Here is a 24,047-nt window from a genome sequence, read left to right as displayed (position 1 = left end):
GCTAAGCCAATATTATCCATAGCTTTATTAGAATTCTCTTCAAAGGGTCTCAGTAAGCCTGGAGGGATAAACTTTTAAGATATTCCGTGAGAGGAGGATATGAATAGTATGCACGTGTACGATTTTCAGTCCAAATAATTCGAACTTCCATTTTCTGAGAAGAACGAAAGATAAGAGCCCATAATGCTCGATCTTTGATTCACCGCCAATTAAACATTTAGTTTCTGAGTAATTGCCACAATCAAATATGCAAACGTTTGCGTAGATTAAATACTTTTGATCCTTAATCATTTTATAAATATTTTCACTTTACAACAAATATTATGTAACGATTAAATAGATTTTATCGCCGTAAATATCGCTTATTTTATTATTTGAGTTATATGATTTGAGTTTTATAATTAGAAATTAATTTTTCATTAATTTTATGAGACTGTAAAATAAAGTGATTATATTTTTTTTCATCATCATTAATATTCATGAAATTCATTCAAATCAGACATACAAAACAGGTATGCATGTTTCCTGATGCTTAAGACAATTATATGTATATATATATATATATATATATATATATATATATATATATATATATACATACATATAGAGTATTCCGTAAGTTTTTGCCAACCTTTTGTAGATAGAGCGGATTAAACTGAATCGAAAAGTCCTTTACCATTTTGCAATTTTCGCAATAATTAATAAGATATTACTAACAATTGCCGAATATTGGTTTTCAATAATTTTTTTCTCAAATACTATCAACTTTACAAAAAAATTGCAAGAGACAAAAATTATTTATTTTCTTCTCATGGAACTCTAAGAATTTTTTCAAAATTTTTTATTAATTTTTTAATAAATTTCTTAATAATTGTCTTTTCTTAATTTTACCAACATGAGAAAGTACGGTATTAAAAAATTCTCAGAACTTTATGAGAAAGAAATAAACAATTTTTGTCTTTCGCTATTTTTCTGTAAAGTTGATAGTATTTGAATAAAAAAATATTGAAATCCAATATTCAGTGATTTTTGATAATTAATATCTTGTTAATCATTGCAAAAATTGCAAAATGGTAAAGAACTTTTCAATTCAGTTTAGTCCACTCTATCTACACAAAAGCGCTTTGCAAAAACTTACGGACATACTGTACATCTATAATATATATCTATACAGTATATATATATATATACAGGCTGTCCAAATGAACAGGATGTACAATATATATACTATATACTATATGTATATACATGAAAAAAATAAGCAAAGCGTGAATATCAAATGTCTTTAAAAATTTCTTAATAAAACACAAAGTTAAGAAACTTTTAAAGTATTTAGTTAATTTGATGTTCTTGTCACATTCTACTTATGTTTCGAAGATATTTGATATTCTTGTCACGCTTTACTTTCTTAAGTATCAGAAAGCATGTATACCTGTGCACGTCTAGTTTAGAGTATCCTTAACTGTCAACGATCCGTCTCGTGAACGTCCGACTGTACAAACTTCATGATTTATGTTCGCCAGGATTAATTACACAAGAGAACTTGAAGTAAAAATCATAAATACGAATAAATTTAAGTAATAAATCACTATATTATCAATACTCTGGTAATACAAATCCTATCCATTATTTTATGCAGCAAAAATTATCTATCTGTTGCACAGAAATTATTAAGCACAGCATCATAAAAGATATCACAAATTTTAATTTTTTTGCATTAAAAATATTAGTCCTAAAGTAAATATTATAATAACGCTTATTTAAATAGCAAAAAAAATGCGGCAAATATTTCGAGGTAATTTTATTCGTCATTGAAAACTCATCCGCCATGTAAGGGTTAATCTCGAAATTGAAAAATGTCCGAGCTTGCTGTCCGCGTCGGTGAATTGATTTGATTAACAATTCAGAAATAATTTCATGCCGCGTTACACATCTTCATTAGGTCGGAATCTAGTCTCGGAATTTCACATGATTTTATTCCAAACTCATCGGGGTGATAATATTTCACGTGACATCCTTGACAGATCAGTAGATTCTTCTGTGAAATATCGAATTGCGAAAAATAATCACTTCTTATATTATCCTTTAACTTATTTATATTCCATTTATTGCATTTTGTTGTGTCTGTTAACGCGTGTAAGTCCAGAAAAGATAAGTTATTGCCAACAGACTATGGCATTTATAATTCAAAAATCGACAATCAATTTGAGGAGCATACTTTAAAATGCGTTTTATCAAAAAATTTTATTTTTTGAGTTAGAGATAGCGTAGTGTTCAATTAGTTCAGTATTGAAAGCTCATAAGCTTTCTCATAAGCTATTCTGTGTTCAGAAAGCATTTTTTCACTGTCAATTTATATGCTGAAAATAAAAATCTTATAAACATTCGAAGCATTATGTCCTTTCTAGAGACAAATGCATTGTTTAACATTTTTAGCAATTGTTTAATAATTCTGTTTAACATTTCACATTCTACTGATTGCATATTGTCATTTTCTGTAAAATGCATAGTTTTCTTCTAGCTTTCCTTCTTATTTTCTAGAAGTTACAAATTTGGGCAAAATGCATTTTTTGAATGTTTGCTGCTCATTTATTATATAAATTAAATTTTACATGTAAATATTTATTATATAAAAAAGCTTTATACGTATCATTTTTTTTAATAACTTCGAATTTATACTTGTGTATGTCGAAGAAAAATAAAAATAGTAATAAAGTGTGCGTTAAAAATATATTGTATTTGAGTACTCGACACGATATCATTTATTATTAATTTTTTATATGTACCTTTTGGCATCTTCAGACGATTCGTCACATCTTTCTAAAAGGATCGACGTACGTATCGGGCAAAAATTGCCATTTCAGTTTAACGAGACGTATATCGATGATCGGGATACGTGATATCCGGCATAGGGACACATCCTTAAGAGCGATAGCGAATGAAAAAGATGACGCATCCCTCGCGCAGAAGGACGACAGATCGAAGAAGAGCGCTTTGCACGTCATCGAGTTGCCGTCGGCGGGCCAATTAGGTGCGAAAGTGCTCGGTTGAGAGTAAAAGCGGGTCCAAAGAAAGGAAGTCACTACCGAGGGTCGAAAGTGTCGGAAAAATCGTCAGGCAAGAAGAAGACGGAAAAATCGTGGGAAATGGCCGCTGGTAAGTGGAAGTGGAATGCGAACGAATTAAGCACTCACTGCAATGCACATTGCATGAGATCTTATAACTATTGAGGGAAGTGGATGACATGGGCCTTTGCATATTAATAATGGTCCAGCGGCTCGCGCGCGCTTGGAAATTAAACTTCTATTTCACTTCTCGCGTCAAAGAGCAACTCGCACGAATGGCACTTTATGATAGAGTGATCGATATTCATAATCCAGTAAGCGCTTCATCGTTCCTCACGCCGAATGGTTAAACACTCTGCTTCACTCGTTCTAGAGTCACAGGCCTATTAGTCCACACATCGTAGTGTTTCTAATTGCCCTGCGGCGCTGAATTACACCAACGGTCTGATTTGACTCGTCTATTTTCACTAAAACACATTCGCACCTCTAGATTAATGCTATAGCATATTTATTTTTTCTTTAGAAAATAATATAATATTACAATAAATTCTCCTTACTACGTATAACTGTAAGGAAAATATTAGTTTATGATTTCGATAGTATTTAAAGATTTTAAGTTTAGAATGACTACGATAAAGATAATAATTTGTTGCATTTTTGAAACAAATTATTTCTTTTCCAAATTAATCCCTATTAATTTAATCCAAATAACTTTTAATAAATGAATTCTTTTTATATAAATTGAATCATTTTTATATATTATATAAGTGTCATAATAATTATGATAATTTTTCAAGAAAAATTTTTGAAAAGTTCGAATTTATTAATTGCACCGAATTTTTATCGTATCTTACTATTACGTAACAAGAAAAAGCTATCAAAACTTTCACAAAACATTCACAATATTCATTTTGTTATATGCACATTATACATATACAGTATTCTATTACGTATTATGTAAATGTACAACGCATATAATTCTTTATTTTAAAATATTTTTTCGAACGAAAAAGATATTAATGTTATATTTTTGTAACATTCTTGTAACATAGAAGAGACGCAAATCAACGAAATCGCGATGAATAATACGATAATTTAATACGCAACACACTAATGTTCAATTCATAATGTCAAATTATATCCAGTTAAATGATTTTTAATCATTTCTATAAATCGTCACTGCTTCAACCCAATATATCGTTAATTTGAAACAATGAAATTAAACAATTTAACTCATAGAAGGAAAATTCTTAATTTCGGTCTTGATATTCATATTAATAATTGTAACATCTTAGCTTTTTGAATTAATGAATTTTAAGGTTTATTAGTAATATCTCAGATTTATTCGCTTTGCGAATTTGCGATTAATTTTTATCATATTTATTAATAATTTACATTAAAAGTGACTTCGTGGTCTGTTTAGTAACTATTTACATAATTAACATTGGCTCCTTTAATTTTATTTGTTTTTAAAAAAACGTCGAGCCGCTTCTTCATAATTTTAATTTTAAAATGTATTAAATTTAAATTTAGTTTATTATTTATTAAGTACATACTTTAATAGAGACAATGTTTACTTTGAAACTATAATCACAAAAATGAATCAATTTATACATTTTGATATACGTGGAAGTTAAAAATAACAAAATATTATTTAGTTCAAGAGATTGGAGTACCACTTTGCTCCTTTGATATCTAACAGCAATATCCAAGTCATTCGCCCAAAGAATTCAAGAATTCTTTCAATGATTTCGATAATCTCTAGAATCTAGAAGAATTATTAAATTTTAGCTGTTTTAATTAATTATATATTGATCAATTATATGTTGTTAAATAATATATATATTATATATATAAATATATTTTAATTATAAAATCATCTTTGTTTGCACGTTTCTTTTAAGATATTATTTCGACAACATATTTCTCAAGCAAAAAAATAGTAATAAGTTCTAATCTAGTAATAAGTTTAAATGACAATTTTTAATTAAAAATAAATGAATAAGTACCTTGCAAAAAACTTAAAATTTTAATCATGATTCTTTTAATATTGCATTTCCAATTTCTTTTCTCCGAGAAAAGTAACTTAAATATTCAATGTATTCAAGATGCAATAAACTTGTTCGGATTCCGCCCCAATCCGCATCTTTGAATCTAGAGATGCACTCGTCTTCTGCAGGAAAAGTGGCGTAAAAATGGAAAGAAACAACTAACCTGCCAATTTCAGGTGAATCTTCTTCGATTCCGATTTTTGCTGAAAATATTGTACTTCGTTTTCTTGGGATGCTTTCGTTTTCTTAGGATGTGTTCTAAATTACACACAAAGTGTATGATCAATGCATCATTTGTTCTTGTTGTTCATCGAAGAATAAAAAAAGATAAAATGATGTTAAACATACACAAATGCTTTATGCGCTTCGTGCATAATTCGGAACGCACCTTTAGTGATTCGATGCAACTAGTTGCTATACTATCGTAAATGATACATACGTTTAAAGAGATTTAGGACTACCGGGATCCATTAGATAAGACTTTCAAGAAAAATTTTTCTGTTTTTCATACTATTTTTAGATAATATCTATCATGTTTTTTTATATTAATTGTATAATAGTTATTTATAAAGAATTATTGGTAGAGAGATCATGGTGTGATCAACATACGTTGAGGTCAAGATCATTGGAGTTTGATCTCCTAATCGATGCTTTTACCGAATTAATATTAATTCTTTCGTAGTTGTCTATTGAAAAATATAATTAGAATTTTTATAATTAAAAAATGTATTGTGAATGTACATATTAATTTCACGAAAACTCTGTTACACTTCAACATTAAATAATATACACAAAATTGTATTTTAATATACAATTATACTTTATATATGATTATATAAAATTATATTATACTTTAATTATACAAATTTAATTTACGTTAGAATTCGAATAAATTAAAGCCATAATAAAAATTCAATTAAATAGCAATAAAAACAGTTTATAGTTTCCCTCAGACGAAATTGATTACGAAATAGAACCAATTCTAACCAAAATTTCTCCTGCCGTCAATAGAGAATTTCAACGCGATTGAACTGTCAGGCGTTGCTCAAGCAATAAATTAAGTGGTTATCAGCCATTTTGATTTTGATTGAACTCTTCTTAACATATATAGTGATGGCACGAGCAAAAGAGTAGAGGAACTCGTAATCGAATGTCATTTCCATTTATATGACATCGTAGAAGATTTCTGGCGTGAGATGATCGTGATTCATTTCTTACGCCATGATATTTAGCGAAGACATGTAGCACGATCACAAGCAAAATCACAAGGTACTATAAACACAATCTACAAGTATGTATGTCTCTGAATATATCAATTAACAAAATAAGTATTTCCCGATAAGTAATTAATAGCGATAAATGATGATGCACGGTGTATTCAAAATAAAGTCACAGTAATAACGGTAGGTGATAACACAAAATTTCTTGAAATATGATATAAAATATAATAATAATGTCCTGGGAACCTTGTATTTTCCATTTTCAAAGACGATGGAATTTGCGACAAATCGGGAAAATATCTGAGTGTGTGAAAATTCAATAGAAAATGAAAATCCCTATATTCTCGCTTACTTTATCACAGCAAGCATCTGCGAAAATTGTATTTTCCTCGTCGGTAAAAGCTCGAGAGTATCGTGCGGAATATGAACCACTCCTCTTGCAATACTTCGCTTTTCTCCGGGAATATATAATTTTGACATACACGTGCACTGCGAAAGAGAACAAGAGAAAGTCAAAGAGTCAAAAAAAGAGAGCAAAAGACTATTTCGCAAATGGATCTATTTTTAACGGAGGGCTCGAACGCTCTGTAATGGTGCCTTTGTAATTGCAAAATTCGTCGCATCTCTCGAAGAAGTCCTGCGAAAATTCGAAAGTATGGATTGAACAAAATTGTTGGTTATCGTCTGAGAATTTTAATTTCTCTTCTGTTAGCGGGAATTTAGAATGTAAGTCTACTGTAAGTAGAATCGTTACATTCTAAATTAAAAAATATGCTACACGTTTATATCTGACATTTTGGCCTAAGACTTCGAAACAATGTACCACTTCTTTTAAAAATAATTTTAATCATACTGACAAAAATAAAAAGTTAGGGCTGTTATATTCTAAACTGAAAAAAATATTATATTCGACTCTTATATTGGCCTAATCTCAAAACAATTATACCGCTTCTTTTAAAATAATTTCAAAAATGATGTTTTGCTCTGCATTATTACAACTTGTACTATAAAAATGTTTTAACTTTAAGAAAATATATGATCACATCATTATTGTTTACAAATACGAAATCTTTTCCAAATACTTGCATCAAAGAATAAAATAAACGTTCTTAAAAAATTAAACAATAAGAATAGAGCTACGAACCAAGCAAAATCTTGATGTTATAATATTGTCGGACTTTATTTAACAAACAGAAAGTTTATTAGAACATATGTTTTGACCTCAATCGGGTTATTCTTAATGTTAACAATATACAAATTTTTAAATTGAAACGATATTTACTAATATCATCGTTCTGATTATAAATTAAGAACAATAAATTCCAAAGAAATACATTATTAAATCGTTATTATAGTCGTCAACGTCGATGTCTTAAAGTACAGTCAAACGGAAGTAGCCGAAAGCAAGCTCGGAGTTTTTTCTAACTAAAATACCAAATTATCTGAAAACGGCGTCTTGAGCTATCTTGCTAAAAGAAACTCAATTTTGAAGATAAGAGAAATTTACTCTGGAAATTATATGTCGAAAATACATTTTCGATGTATTTTCGATGTATAATTTTCAAAGTAAATTTGATATGAAGAAATTTTCTGATGAATTACGACCGATTTACAGACTAAAATTTATAGTCTTTTTAATTGTTGAAGATTATGTTGATTATAAAAAACTCCGAATACTTTTGGCTATTTCACTCTACTTTATGACATTCGCTGACGATTACAATAGCAATTTAATATCTTTGGAATTTGTTTTTAATGTTATAATCAAAGCGATAATATTAATTAATATCATTTGAATTTTAAAATTAACATTTATAATATATTAAATCAACACACACATTTTATTCATTTATTCTTAGAATTTACGTTTTAAAACTGCACTATTTTTATGTTATTTGTTCATTTACCCCCTTGTGTTATTTTAACACACTGAGAAATATTAAATTTTAATTTATTACAAAATATTCAAATAACACAATCACATTATGTCAAATTAAAACTCGGATATGTTAAAAATTCAACACAAAAATTTTAAAAAGATGTCGCTTTAACATAAATAAAAAAACGTTTTTTATTGTGTGAGAATAATCCGATCGAGATGGTATGTTCTAATAAACTTTCTGTTATTTAATAATAAGAGCCTTGCATCAAGATCCTTGCTAGGCTCGTAGTCCTATTCTTATTAATTTAATTTTTTTAATTATTTGAGCCTTTTTTCTTATATCATTTATAAACGTTCTTAATTGTTCCACCTTTTTCCTTACAATTTTTAAGTTGAGCAGATCACATAAATGCATGATCATCACTATAAAATCCTTTCATCTTTTCTTTGCGAGATAATTTGACCGTAATGTGTGAGCGCTCGTAAAAAGTTTTCTTACAGCGCAATTAAAACCGAAACAGACGTGGATAAGATACACCGCGACCGTGCGTAACTACACGTGACGTTTATTCGAAATTGCGATATTTCGAATGGGATAAGAACGACATTTTGAATATATGACAAAATTATGAATTAATCATAATGTAACGTTCCAGAAAACCGTGAAACCGCCCGCCTTCGCTCCATCGACTCTTCTGCATCTCCTACTTTTCACTACTCACGATGGCGAAAACGGAAGCGTGGTTTTGAAATTTATCTTAAAATTGCTTTATAGAAGTATAATTCAATTCAAATTTAGGAAGAGCCATATAAAAAAACGATATTAGCAATTATTTACTTTATCGTTTGTGCCGAAACTTTTTAATTCTATCCCCCTACATCTTATTTCTTAGGGGAGTTTTCTTATACAGTCCATAACATTATCAAGAATTTTATAATGAAAGGTATGAATTGAGAATTTTAATCTTCCCATTTTAATTTTTTTCAAATAATTAAATATTGTCTAGTTTAAATCGAGAAGAAAATGGATAGAAAAGATAGTTTTATAAGAAGTTTTATAATGTATCCACACTAAAGAGAAAAAGAATCAGCTAAAAATTGAAACAATTTCGATCATGTGTCCTAATAATGCTTAATTTATCATAAAATTTTTATCGATCGTTCCGACGTTTTCGCACATTTGTAAATTGGGTTACACTGGTAACCCACGTCGTTGAAACTCTCAATCACCTAACAAAGCCATCCCATTTTTCCTTGTAGAGTGAAACCTACTTAACCTGCTACATGAACGTCTCGTGTTAACAGGCTGTGAGAATTCATTATCGCGGCGAAAGTAATTATTATCGTCACCATTTTTCTTCATCTATACAACCAATATCGTATATCGCCAGTAACCATCGAGGAATGATAAAAAACTCGACAGAATTTCTGAAGAAAAATAGCTTGTTTACTTAGTAGGTTCAGTAAATCGTGAGATCTAGGGCTCAAGGGGATTCTGCCTGAAAAATGTCCATTTGGGTAACCCAATTTTGTGGATCTTACAATTAGATTAGTAGAAAAATACAATTCTAATAGCCTACGGATTAGACTGCTGAGTCTGAAAAGTTTTGCAAATGGTTAAGAATAAAATTGTCTTAAATTTCTTACGATATTATCTAAACTAATTATTCTTAAACGTAAAAATTACCTGCATTAACAGTATCCAAATGTAAATTGATGTGAGATATAGTAATGTGTTTGCTCTCTCTCTCTATTATCAGAGAGAGTATCTATATTGCGGTATATAACATCGATTTATAAATGAAATACCATATTTTGCTTCGAAAGTGTAATATTTTTTGACAGAAATCGACCATAAATATCTCGTTTATTATACTTTTAACGTTGTGCTTGATGCCATACATATTCCATGATATATCTTCTTTAGAGCACTTTACAATTTTTCGTTCAACGCAAATAGAATAAATCACGTTGACATTTTCTTTACGACGAAAATGTATTCGTACGCGTGCGAACTAGGGAAATTCTCATGGCACTCCGCAAAAGTGAACGAACTTACAGACCATAGGGAGGCAATGGTATGCGGATTATCTCTACATTAGCCATTCTATCCGCCCCATTCCCTGCGGGACATTAGATCCGTTCTAGAATGCTGAACTTGAACATAGGCCAAGATTACGCGAGGAAGAAGCAAATACCTGCAGAGTATACAGTTTGTAATCCGGTGTGTAGTTGATAATTAGATCATTAGGCTATAGTACACTTTTTGATCTAACGTGATCAGTCTATAAATAAGAACATTTCGCTATTACTTTTAATATAAACAATTATTTAATTATTATATGGCTTCTACTTATTAAATGGATTGATGAACATTAATTTTGTTCTCAATCTTTTATTTCCATAATGGAAGAATAAAAGAAAGAAAAAAAATCAATTATTAAATATGATTATTTCTAGCTTAAATAATAGAATACAAAAGAGTTAGTTTATTTCTTTATCACAAACGGAATAGAGACCAACATTTTTCGATAATTTTACAAATATCATTTAGTTGCATATTGCATAAAGTAAACTTATATTGCATCTGCTTCCTTAACTGCGCTCGTGGTACCTAATTGAAAATTTAATGCAAAGTAAAACATTCATATAATTCAACTTCACACTTACAATTAGAATAATATGCACGCAACCTTATTCCGAGTAGAAGTATACCCGAGTATATCATAAAGCCCTGATAAGGTTTTTTTCGGGTTTTTTTCTACCCTGGTATTGGCTCAAATAAGGCAAAGACCGTATGAACTTTTTCCTTGTTACTAGTTATCGAGGTCATTTTAGTTGGGATTTGATAAGGAATACCTTAATGTGAATATAGAAAGTTTAATAAGCCACGATTGTATATATCTTCAGTAGGATCCGATAACCGTATTAAATGAAGTTAGCCTGATCTGTTCCTGATCAGGACCTTATCATTAACACCAACGAGATACTATTAAAGACCAACATCCTTACGGGAGTTCGCGTCATTAATATTGAAGTGATTAAGAGTAAGAAAACTGATAATATTGTACTATTTTTATGATCTATTAGTAGACGTGTTTATCGGTGTATATGCATTTAAAACTCAATAATACTCGATTTTTCTTTAAAATTGTGATTTCAGTGCGATTATCAACAGAGATGATAACTGCAGAGAAAAAATTGTAATTTTTCGGCAATATAGAATATTATAGCTTTACAAGTATGCATATTTATTTATGGAGCATTTATGTAAAAAAAGATCATGAATTTAATAATGTATTGGCTAGAGATGTATGAATCAAGGTCTTTTTATTCCAAATCGAATCAAATCGAATTCAAATTTTTTTTTCGAATCCGAATCGAATTCGAATCAAGTCATAACTTTTAACTTTTTAAGAATATTTGTCAATTAAAATTTAATATGCAAATAATGAAATTATTTTTATGTAAAAAAATACTAATTATGATATAATTATTTCAAAATATATGTACAATATTTAAATATTAAATATTAAATTATAGTTACAAGTCGATAGGCAATACGAATTTAGTGTGCATTATACATAAGTATAATAACTTAAGTATAATAACATGAGTATAATTAATTTGGCTGACACAAAAGTTGACTGGAAATATTTGTGTATGTATGTATGTGTGCGTGCGTGCTTGCATGTGTAAGAGTGTCAATATATGAGAATTTTATATTCAAATACCTTAGGTCGGGAATCCAGATATGGTGAATGCTAAAGACGTTATCTTTTTTAAATTAATTGTTAAGAATAAAATAACGTGACCTTAGCATTCACCGTATCTGAATAATTTTATTGCAAAAACTCTCTATTATTTAAGATTTATCTTAAAATAAGAACCGACTTAATGAGATCGAATGAGTATCGGCCTCAAAATTTTCAAATAGTTCGTGTTCGAATTATACATAGAAAAGATGTTACGGTTGCCACAACTGGAAATTTTCATTATCATCAATACAATTGTGATAACCACAAAATGAACATTTCTTTACAGCCATAACCGTTAAGATATGCTAATATTACAGTTATCACACAATATCGTACTATAATTCTTATAATCAAAAAACATTGATAGGCAATTTTTTTTTGGTCGTGACAACCTTAGCTATCTTTTTTGTGTACGGATTCAAATTCAAACCGAATCGAATCTTACCTGATTCGATTCGATCCATATTCCAATAGTTCGCACATCTCTAGTATTAACCAAATATTTATGTTAATAAAGCAAATTTATATTAATTGTCGATCGTCAGCGTTCTTCAATTGTCTCCAGGCTTTCAGGGCCCTTTTTATACCGCCGAAAATTTGCTCAGGATTGGCGGTTTTTAATAGTATCTCGTCGATGTCATTAACAATAAATATCAGTAGGGGAAGAATTCTTAATCAATGAATGATTTTTTTATAAGAATTTAAAAATGTATTCGAGGTTAACATTTTTCACTTGCTGCTTAAACTTATTTTAACGTTTCTAAATTCACGCCTAGTAGATTCTTTGGGCAACGATTGGACAAAATGAATAATCCATCCTCTTTATCCGGTATGATTGCATTGAAAATACTGGGAAGCTGAAGGGATAGATGTTCTTTCGAGTGAACGAAAGGCACATGATTGTTTACTCTCACTTTTATTTTTTTTCCACAACACAATATGATATGTATTCTCTGACTGATGAATACATCAACTCACCATTCAAAAACTGGATCCAGTGCAGTTAGTACACTAATGAGCTCATGAAGGCTGCACTACATATAGAGGATGGCAGTTACTTTTGTGATGACTGCCGACACTGATTTTGATTTTTCCATCCACATTGCTCAAATGATCCATCCACTTTGTTCAAGAGGATTTGGCAAAGTGAATGGTTTCTCTTTTTTTGGCTAAAAAGAGACATTTAAATATTCAAATTTTTTAATTTTATTTTATTTTATTGCAAAGTTGATTCCATTAATAATGAGAATAAAAAAGGTTTTTGATCTTAGGTTTAACTATATCATTTTTCTTTCCAAACCAACATATCTACTTTGCCCGGACTCGCCCTACATGCATTTGGCCGTACGACGGCACTAGTGAATATTTGCAAACATACAGGAATTCTTAACCTCGTTCTCAACTCTGATAGCAAGATTGTATTAATCAATGTTATTATATTATTAAAATTTTAAGAAAAATAGATTTACCTGTTAAATTTATAATGCCATATTGTATCCAATTTGAATTACTTTAAATCAATGTTATAGGTCACCATTGCTCCTACTTAATACATTAATTTAATTAAAACAATGAAAGTAAACAAGTTAACTATAAAAATATTAAATTTGAAATTTCATTTATTATTTACTATGTGTTACGTACATTAATATAGACACTACTTACGTTGAAACTAATTTAACCACAAAAATAGATTGATTAAATAAGGTTGTTCTTTTAACTACATATTTTGTATCACAATATTAAATTTCGAAGTAAAGATTCTAATAAAGTGGCAAATATGAATCAGACGCGGTAATTGATGCGCAAGAATGAAAAATGCCGAATGTCTTGTTGTCGATATTATAACTTACTTTTATTTAAATAGGATTCTTATCGAGTGGACTACACTGTAAATATTAAAGAGTTACATTTAAACCAATTCCTTTGAGTTAAATAGCATTTTGTTATTTTTAACTTCTATTTGTTGAAATAATAGAAGTTAAAAATAACAAAATGCTATTTAACTCAAAGGAATGGTTGAAATGTAACTCTTTAATACTCGTATTTACAGTATTTTTTCTTGATAAGATTGATGAAATAAAAGTAGGGTTGTAATAATACAGCACCATCGATTCCTGATAGGGAACGAACGGTTTCCAATAGGATCCTTGGATGGGTTCCCGATAGGGGCATTACGTTACAAACATCTCATGTTCCGATCGGGTGTATTCATCACTAAGGACTCAATCACTAAGTGAAGCTTACCTGATCAGTTCCTGATTCGAGCCTTATTATTATTTCCACTCGCGATATCGTTACTTCAGTATATCTAATATCTGATGCATAAAATGTATGTGTTTAATTTTAAATACGAAACGCCACTACAATCTGAATGTTAAGATGTTTAACTATTATATATATTCGTTTAAATGAATTAATTTCAGAAATTATAATTGCGTGCCGACATGATTGTCAGATTTCAACGCAATCAACCTGAAATATTAATAATCCCCCCAAATTTCCCAAATTTAATCTTAAAAAATTGTAATTCAGACCGTAGTGGCGCTTCGTATTTAAAGTAATGTATCTAACATAAACGGTCTTATTTCCAATTTTATTGTATATATTTTTAAAAAAGTAAAAAATTAAAAAAAGAGAGAGAAATAATTGAGAATAGAAGTTAAAAGAAATTCCATTCATAAAAAAATTCCTATATTCATATTTCTGCTTTTTTATTCATATTCCATATATTTCATCTTTTTATTTTCTTATATTTATATTTCGTATTTTTAAATTCAAAAAAATTTCTATATTTATACTTCTATTTTTATATTTCTATTGACAAATTGTTTTTAACAATTTATAATAAATTTTTTAAGATGCGCTAATATATGTTCTCGTTGATATATACTTTGTTGAATTTTATATCATGGTGGAAAAAGAAAATAGTAATTTCTCTCAAAAAATTATCTATAAAAACTAGACATACTAAACGGTTGAATAACTTGCATAATTTTGTTCAATTTGTCGAGAAACATTGTTTCCACTTCAAATACGCGCAGAGGAGGAGGAGGAGAGAAAGAGAGAGAAAGAGAATACCCGATGCAACATAATTAAATACAGAACTACTATGCTTGCTTTCATTTGTAAAACTTTAGACCAATCTAGTTTTCTTAACAAAAGTTTAAGAAATGCTTGGATTTAGTTAGCATTGAAAAACATTTTGTTATTATTATCTTTAATTTATATAACACCGTGTGTTGTGTGTGCACGTAATATAAATTATATAAATTATATAAATTATATAATTGGGTATAAAATTTTTTAAGATTATTTTCGAAAATTTATAAAAATGACCTATCTCTTTAAGAAATTAGTAAATCTTTATAAATATAATAATTATTATTACAGCAATATTATTACAAAAATAAAAATTTTAATTTGTCAAAGAATCTATAGCTGAAAAAAAATTGCATATAGTTTTAAAGCACAGTGTCTTTCTATAGGATATAAAAGAGGAACGTACAAAACAAAGCACGGATCATACAACAGATTTTAATCGTGTCATCATTTAAGCTCTGGTAACAAAGAAAAAAGAATAAAAATCATGGTCGCAGTCTGTATCAATGAAAAATTTAACCACATTAAAATCACAAAACATGATAATAAACTGGCTGCATTTTTCACAATACATACGCAACCGGACAACAATCGAATTCGAAATCGGCAGACGGGATCGGTTTACGATGAGCGAGAAGTTATGGCAGTAATTAACTTCGTGCATTCACGAATAGACGCGCCGATAGTTAACGAGCACTTCGCACGTTCCATTTGCATCGTCAATGCGTGGAAATGCTTTACAGGGTAACTACGGTGTGTGATCGTCTCACAGAGAGCGTCGTCTCCGAATCGACCACGAGTTCTCCGCAAATATTTGACACACCGTAACGCAAAATGTTCACGCGGCGTGAAATTGCAAATTTGTGCTCGAGGACGTTCATGAAGTCGATCTTGCGCCATTAGCCATGAGAAAAATTTTTCACGAAGTACGACGTTCATTAAAAAAGCTCATGGATCTGGAAAATCGGTATAACCGAAAGTACGATTAAACGAAGGAGAAATTTTTCATGTTTATCATTAAAAAACGCTGATTTTGTAGTTTAATGAATCTTTAACATATTATGATGTAATAACAGAATATTCTAGTTTTATCTTAATTAGTGAAAATTGTTTGAGAAAATATTTTGAAAAAATATATAAAAGAATTTGAGATATTGCAAAAATATGGAACAATATGTCACAAAGTATTTTAATATTTAAAATGTAATTACTTGTATATATGTAGAAATATATTTACTGATTAATATTATAAAAGAGACTGCAAGTATAGTTTTTTTAATTAATTACAAAATATATTAAAAATTTGCTAACCTAATCATTCTAATAATCTTATTAAAAGTGATATTTCTTAATTTATTATTTTAGCCTCTTTTCTTTTTAACAAAGTGTGATGACTTTGATTTACGTCCTTTGACTGAACGTAAGAGATATATTCTGTAGTACAAAATTCATGTATCACTTCTACATATTCAAGCTTTGTAAAGAATGGGAAAACGCTACAACAAAGAAGTCACGTTGAGTTTAAAAGAAGGAGGTAATAGCGCATGCATTGTTGTCCCTGCTTACACAAGGAACCCAAAGAGGATACGAGGGAAACCAAAGCGCAATTCAGAACTGCACATCCTTTACGAAATAGTACTCAAGTTCCTGGTAGCGTCCTTTAAATTTTAAATAAAGCCGAGCTTGCACGTCAATTCCACCATCCCAGCAGGTGGACAATGAATTTCTATCATGGGTCAGCTTTGCCGTACCGAGAAAGTCAAGCTGTCGTGGGCAGCGAGAGTGTTCCTACAGAATTACCTCACTCAAAGTCGCCAAAATAATATTTTGAATCCCGCGAGGATAAAATATTCGTTTCTCAAAAGTCCGAACTAGTCGGTAAATTTTACGAATGGGAAAGACTAGCGAATAATCGAAGAAGGAATGGAGAGAATTACAATAGCAGGAATATTTTTTCAGAAAAATATGCAAGATTAATGGGAAATAGATTAGTTCATGTTTTGATGAGATGTCCACGAAGATTATTGGAGAGAGTGAAGAGCCGAGGGATCAGTTGAGCATTAATATCGTGATCCTCCAGTTGACCTATTCGAATACTATATCTGATAAGGAGAGTATTTGCTTAAAGCTTTAATCATGATAACATGAATTTGGAACTTTGAACGATCTTTATTTAAGTAATACAAAATCACTATCTTAAAGTGCATTATATTCAAATATAAATAAAAATAACAGATATTAATATAACTATGTATACGTAAGTAAAACGGATTGGATTGAATTAGAACTAAATATTTATGTGAGCGAATAAAGATGATGTTAAAATTGCATGTAGAACAACAGGTATATTCAAAATGCATTGTGCTTCTTACAAATGTAAATAGATGTTTATAAGGTGAAGTAAAAATTGATGAAAAAGTGTTCTCTAATTATTTAATTATTATTCATTATATATTTAATGATTATTAAGCGAAATTTAATTTTCTTATGATAATAGTTGATCATTGAAGTCACCTGAGACAGTCACCCGACTCGAACTCGATTGCGTATTCATGCATGAAGATAATTCTGCACAATAGTAGAAATATCAATTCCTCCATGTATAGCTGTATTGTAACAACTGTGCGATAGGTACAGATTGTGGTCATAGAGATGGTTTATGCGACGGCAACCATCGAGAAATTGCAAAGGCGATGAGAATTTCTGTGTTGAGATTTTATAAATTCTTCGCAAGCCGCAGTCACTGTCTCGGAAAATAGGTTCTTAAACAAAAGTCGATGCACGCGGTCGCTATTCTATCTACGAAATATTATTTCCCGATGCAATACTGGAAAAATGTGGCAAAAGTGTGATATCGGTATTTATAACAGATAGTCATTTTTAGCTATATAAGAGAATTTTATTGATTTCTTTTTTTTTAATAAATCTTTATTTATTTATTTATTTATTTATTTTTCAACTTCAAATCAAATTAATCTTTACTGATTTAAAAAGCCATCATATTGATCGTATGAAGATATTATTCGAAACAAAAATTAATTTCAAGTAATTACTATTATTAGTCAAATTACTCTGTTAAGTTAACATAAATCTGTATAATATAATAATTCTGTGTTAATCTATTGTATTTTACAATATTATAATATATTTAGAAAGCTATTTTTTTATTCATAAAATTAATAATTATATAATTATATATTAGAGAGAAAGTATATTAATTGTGATTTCAATCTAATATAAACTATACATACATACAAGCTATACATAAATCAATTTTCACATATCTTTATAGTAAAACTCTAAAATATTATTAAAAATATTACATATTTCATAAAGTTTTAGAATTTTACCATAAATCAAATACATCGTTTCTCAAGATATGTGACAATTAAAGAAGAAAATTAAATTAATTTAAATTTAAATATTATTAAAAAATAAAGTTTAAAATTAATATTTAGAGAAATTACAAATAATCCTAAATTGAACGATATCATTACATAACAAATATTGTATATTTGGTAGATATTTAAAGATTAATATCAGCTATAGGCAAATTCGCCGCGCTGGGATTTACTGGGATTGTAATTATTATTACTTCATATACGTATTTACTATTTCTTATTCCTTAATAAAACTTTATAAACACATTTTATAAGTTATTGTATCATTATACGTCTTATTTATATGCATTATTTGTAAATTTTTCATGAGCCGTACATATTCCCCTCTCCCCCAATGAGTCGCTACATATCCCATCCCTATAGTACACCCCTATGGGATGGCAAAAATGCAAGGGTTTCAAAAAGTTTATTTTTTAATATGAAAAAATAAATATTTCGAATTTCTAATTTTTTTCATAGTAGTAGACAGTACAAAGTTTTTACTGATATAATTCGTTTATTATAAACATAGTAAATTAAATTTTTGATGGATGCGGTGTACATACCGGAGTTACCCTATTAATTAAAATAAAAGAGTAGTTGAAATTTCGAATTAACAACATATTTTAATAGCGAATAGTATGAATTCCTTATACATTGTTAAAATTGTAATCTGATTATACTGTAACATGATAAAGCCCATAGATTCTGTCTGCCCTGACGTTACATCACATTTGATTGTGATTTGTGAGTTCGAGGTTTCGGGGCTAATAAGTAGTTCAGAGACGCAATGTTAGCCAGTAGTTCTGCCAGATGACAAAGCAGACGCCAGTTCTGACTTAAAATCGACAGCCGATGATCGATTAGCTTACATCGGTGCTCGACAAGAAACGAATAAAAGCACGATTTGTGAATATAAATGGCAAACAATGCTTTTTTAAATACTTCCGTAAACAAGGAAATCTTTTGTTTCGAGGATATTACGTGCCTAATTTAAACCAATATCTCTATCTTCTCAAAAGAAAGAAATAAATTTTTGTTTAAGATTTTATTCAGAAGCAAACAATAATTGTTTAGTACAATTTCGCAAATTTACTATTCTTTAAAAAAATTTATTAATAAGATTTTTATCAGGCTGTTAAATATATCACACGTTCGAAATAATATCCGCAAAGATAAATGAGAGGTGGAGGAATCATATCATATATTTTCTTTACAACGCTACACCAAGGCAAAATTGACTTTTGATAAGATCGATCGACGACCTGGGCAAACTGCTCAGGATGCGCAATTTCGCAAGGAATTTTTGTGTCGTTTATTTTCATGAAAATTTTTCTTAGATCATGTCGTATATATATATATATATATAATATCTGTCAGATCCATATTTAAATTATATAATAAAAAATTTAAGGAACTTTTGTGTGTTCTGAAATAACATCCTATGCTTTTTTTTGTAATATGACTTCAATTTTATTCAATCTGATTGCTCAGCATGATTATAAAGTATCTTATCTATATTTTATTATTTAGTTTCCCATCAGGGTTATATAACGATTTATTTAGGACATTAAATATTATAAAATTTGAACAACATTTATACTTTTCATACTCCTTTAAGCAAAAGTGCAAAAAATGGACGAAATCTTGTGAGTAATCAATTTATTACGAACTATGGCTTATCGCACGGCGATGTGCACATAATCGCCTAATGTAGGACAAGCAAATTAGATGCAGGAATTTACAAATTATTCATCCCTAAATGCTGGCATTCATGCATAATTATGCCGAGTCGCGCTCGCAAAGACGAGCGATCCTCAATATGTCACCAACCACTTTCAGCAGCTGGAGAACACGCGGGATCCAATTATCGCCGCGGTGAGGACGCGTAATTAACATCTTTGATGACGCCCCCGCGGCGTTACCGATGCGCCCTCGATCAAGCCTTCCTTCATGTACATACGTATTATACATACGTACATACGTACGCGAAGAGACCCGGCGAAATTTAATTAATCACGCGGCGTGATTGCCGCGGGGCCGGAGTCTCACGCCCGAGACTAGAATAATCAAAATGCATCCTGCAATTGCGTGATTTCAGTGGCATATCCACTATGGATTTCCGACGGTTGTTATATCCTCATGTTACCGCGCTCAGCGAGGGGCAAACTTGGATGCGCACGTGACGTATTTTCCAAATTATGTCTCGAAGGACAAGCGAGCTCGATGAACTTCCATACGTAACACACCGAGTGCTCAATTGCACCAACAGCAACAGCTTGAATTGAAATAAGCTTAACTCGATTATTTACTGTCGCTTGCTAAATTATAGCTTTATCTACAATATAGATTTGCTTCAAGGAAATCTTCATTTCTTGTCTATTACTAAGTTCTAAATGATATTAATGCTGTCGGATTTAAACTGTCGCAAACTAATGCAGGTTGTTGAAATATTTACTTGTTCTCTTTTGAAGTGGAACATTTGCTAAATAAATATTATTTAAATAAATCAAAAATAAATCAGTAAATAATACAAAGAAGATATAATTGAACAGTGCAATCTCAGCAAAATTGTTCTGCGGTAAATTACTAAATGCAAAGTATCACTTTACGAATCATTCAGATTGTTGTTATTGGTTTTTGTCCAAGCCGGAGAAACAGTAATCTATATTCGATTGGGATTTTCAAGGATGAAAAAATCGAAGGCAAAAAAACAACGGAGAAACAAAGAGAAAAAAGAAGATACAGTGTTGGAATCTCGTCAAGACTTAACGAATTTAGGTCTGCCTAATTGAATTGTTTTAAATTCCATTACATTCGTTTCTCTTATATCGGAATCTACGTGTTCTACTTTACTTTTGTAAATGTGTGTAAATTATCGATATCCTATTTACATACGTAGGTACTATTAAGTCTTTGTAATGAATGACATAACAAGCAAGACGTAATTATATTGTATAAAGTTAAAAAATAATGTACTTGTCTGATTGCATTACGTAATCAAATTTTGTAAACAACAAATTGTTAATCTTATTTAATTTAAAAGCTTTGTGTTAATTGAAAGAGTAAAATAATGTAATTTTATTACACTATCAAAAGTAAGATATTTTGAGGGTCATTCATTCAGCAAGAAAATTTGCATATGCAAATAGCCGTAAAATTATGAGCAATTAAACTTTCACTACAATATCTCATTTTGTGTGATATTTATTCAGCAGTCTTCAGAAATCTTTACAATTTCCAAATCTACATAGACATTTTTAATTAGACATTTTTATGCATCGCCGCGTATTAAATAAAATTAAATAGATTCCAATTAATATTATTAGTTTATAGAATTCGTTGATTACTTGATCTCAATTTTCAGAAAGTTCTATCTTTAATATAAAGTCATTATCACCATTGTATAACTTTTACATTATAATAACCGTGATAATCCAAACTCCCTAATTTTTCAAAAGAATTAAAATGTAATAAATAATTCCTTTCTCATATCTCTTAATAAAATAACTTTGATATTTGAAATACATATTGAAATGTATAATAAAATATATTGAAATATATAATATAACAATGCCGGTTTAGTCAAGAACAAAAAACAAAAAAAAAAGGAACAAAAAAGTTCAAAAATTTAAGAGCATAATAACTTTTATGTAAGAAAAAATACCACAATGAAAATAAAATCTTTAATAGGTAGAGAGCAATTTACAATTTGATAAAATTAGTACGAACGTTTATTGTACGAACACATTTTTGCACGCGTTTTTGGATCTTACTTTTTTAAATTTCTTATCTTAATGCCTAAGGCAATCGGGCGTCACGTGTGTACCTCGTTACAGAAATAACCATAGTAAAACTCACGAAGACGAAACGCTGCGGGGAAACTTTCCCGCGAGAGATAACTTCGTTCTGGCAGTCCTGGCATCAGCTGAATATACATTTAAGTTTTGAAACACGCGAAAAGTAATTTCGAGCTTTCGAGCGTTACCGTGATTCTGGACTGCTGCTGGAGCGACTGGCAGGCTGGCCGGCAGCAGGACAAATTACTAGCAGGTTAATTGTGAGGCGGCCAAAGAGAGAGAGCACCAAGCTGCTTACGTACCACAACTCTAAGATTGAATTATGTTATCCCCGCGTAAATATGCATGAGATGTCCACCTGGTGTTTCCTGGATGTAGTTCGCTAAAAACTCTCGAACAGATGAAAATTTATGATTTGCAGGATGGTCGACAAGAGAAACGTACATCGAGAAAACATGCATCGTCCGCCACAATTTAATCAGGAATGTTTTTTTCCTTCGGATTTCCATCAGTGGCATGTTTTTATGTTGACTCATTTTTAATTAAACAGCTTATTTTAGAAAGAAACCTGATCCATCATCGTAAATTTCAAATTATAGCCCAAGTAACAAGCTGACATTATTTGTCGTCGTTACTTAACATCAAAATGATGACAAATAAACTTGTTACTTGGGAAGTTACGAACGTATTCTCTCTCCCCCTCCCTATCCCCCTCCCCCCTTTTGTCGTATCATATTGTCGTATCACAAGATGTTTTCAATAAATTTAATTAACGCAACTAATTAACGAAGTTAACCGATGAGCATTTTATTTCGCACGAATTGATTCGTTTGAGAATAAAAGTATAAGAGGTACTTTGATCTTTTTCGATATTTCAATCCATTCGCTTTTTACTTCATCTCTTTTTAATCTATCGAGTATTGCGAAGTGACTAAAATTGATCGATAGGGATTTATAAGTTGAGATATAAATTCACTCACAGCCTAACGATCATAATACAACAGGTAAAAAACCGGTATACCAGTAGTATACTAATGGTATATTATGAGATTCGTCGAATTTTTGTTCTTTTGTTCGGATCAGTAAAACTTTTTGCCGCAATCGACAGTTAAAAGGGAAGACTCACATTGGCCAATTGCCAAGCAATTCCCAGTCATTCTGAAATCGAAAAAGCAGTGGCATCGAAAAACGCTTCCAAGATGCCACGACGAAACTTTGGTTACGGTTGCAGATTGTAAACTTAATGACAAACATTTGAATTTTTCGTTTCAAAAAAGAACCGTTGTTTCTTGTCACTCTTTGTCCAGAAAAGTCGTTACATTATAACATAAGAGTTATAATGTAAGTTATAGTTTCATTTCAAAATAAATTCATCAGAAATGCAAAAACGAAAAAACAAGATTTTTCTCAGGAAAGATGTCATTGACGGATCTACGAAAGAGGGGCGAAGGGGATCATAACCCTCTTTGGAATCTTCTTTTTTAAAAATATTTGTACAAAACATTATATACATTTTTAATATTTTTAAAATGCTTAATCATAATTTTAATTCCCAAAATATGTTTTAATTTAAAAGACTTGTTAACATAATTTTAAAAAACGTTTTATGAATTATACGTTTAAATAATATTTTTGTCAATATGTATATAATACTAATAATAATTAAAATATTTTATTTTTTTATATTCAATATTTAAAAAATTTCGCTTACGCGCCAATAATATCTCCCTGCTTGACAAATTTCTAATTTGCCAATGAAAGATGTAAATAGTTTTAAAAAATATAATGC

The 24,047-nt window shown here is 29.9% G+C and overlaps 1 protein-coding gene across 2 annotated transcripts in view; it reads left to right on the top strand.

The window, feature by feature from the left end:
- The window catches only part of LOC105151527 (uncharacterized), an 83,473-nt gene that overhangs the window by 30,078 nt on the left and 29,348 nt on the right, over positions 1 to 24,047 (top strand). The window contains exon 2 of one of the 2 annotated variants that reach the window (XM_011065289.2): positions 2,803 to 3,156. The exons of the other annotated variant lie outside the window; for it this stretch is intronic. Within the exon in view, the coding sequence (XP_011063591.1) occupies positions 3,147 to 3,156 (10 nt within the window). The 5' untranslated portion in view covers positions 2,803 to 3,146. The remainder of the gene's footprint in view (positions 1 to 2,802; positions 3,157 to 24,047) is intronic. 2 annotated transcript variants of the gene reach the window in all.

The sequence above is a fragment of the Acromyrmex echinatior genome, chromosome 13, assembly GCF_024713525.1.
Source record: "Acromyrmex echinatior isolate Ae372 chromosome 13, ASM2471352v2, whole genome shotgun sequence".
Taxonomy (NCBI): domain Eukaryota; kingdom Metazoa; phylum Arthropoda; class Insecta; order Hymenoptera; family Formicidae; genus Acromyrmex; species Acromyrmex echinatior.
This window is presented reverse-complemented; position numbering and strand designations above follow the sequence as displayed.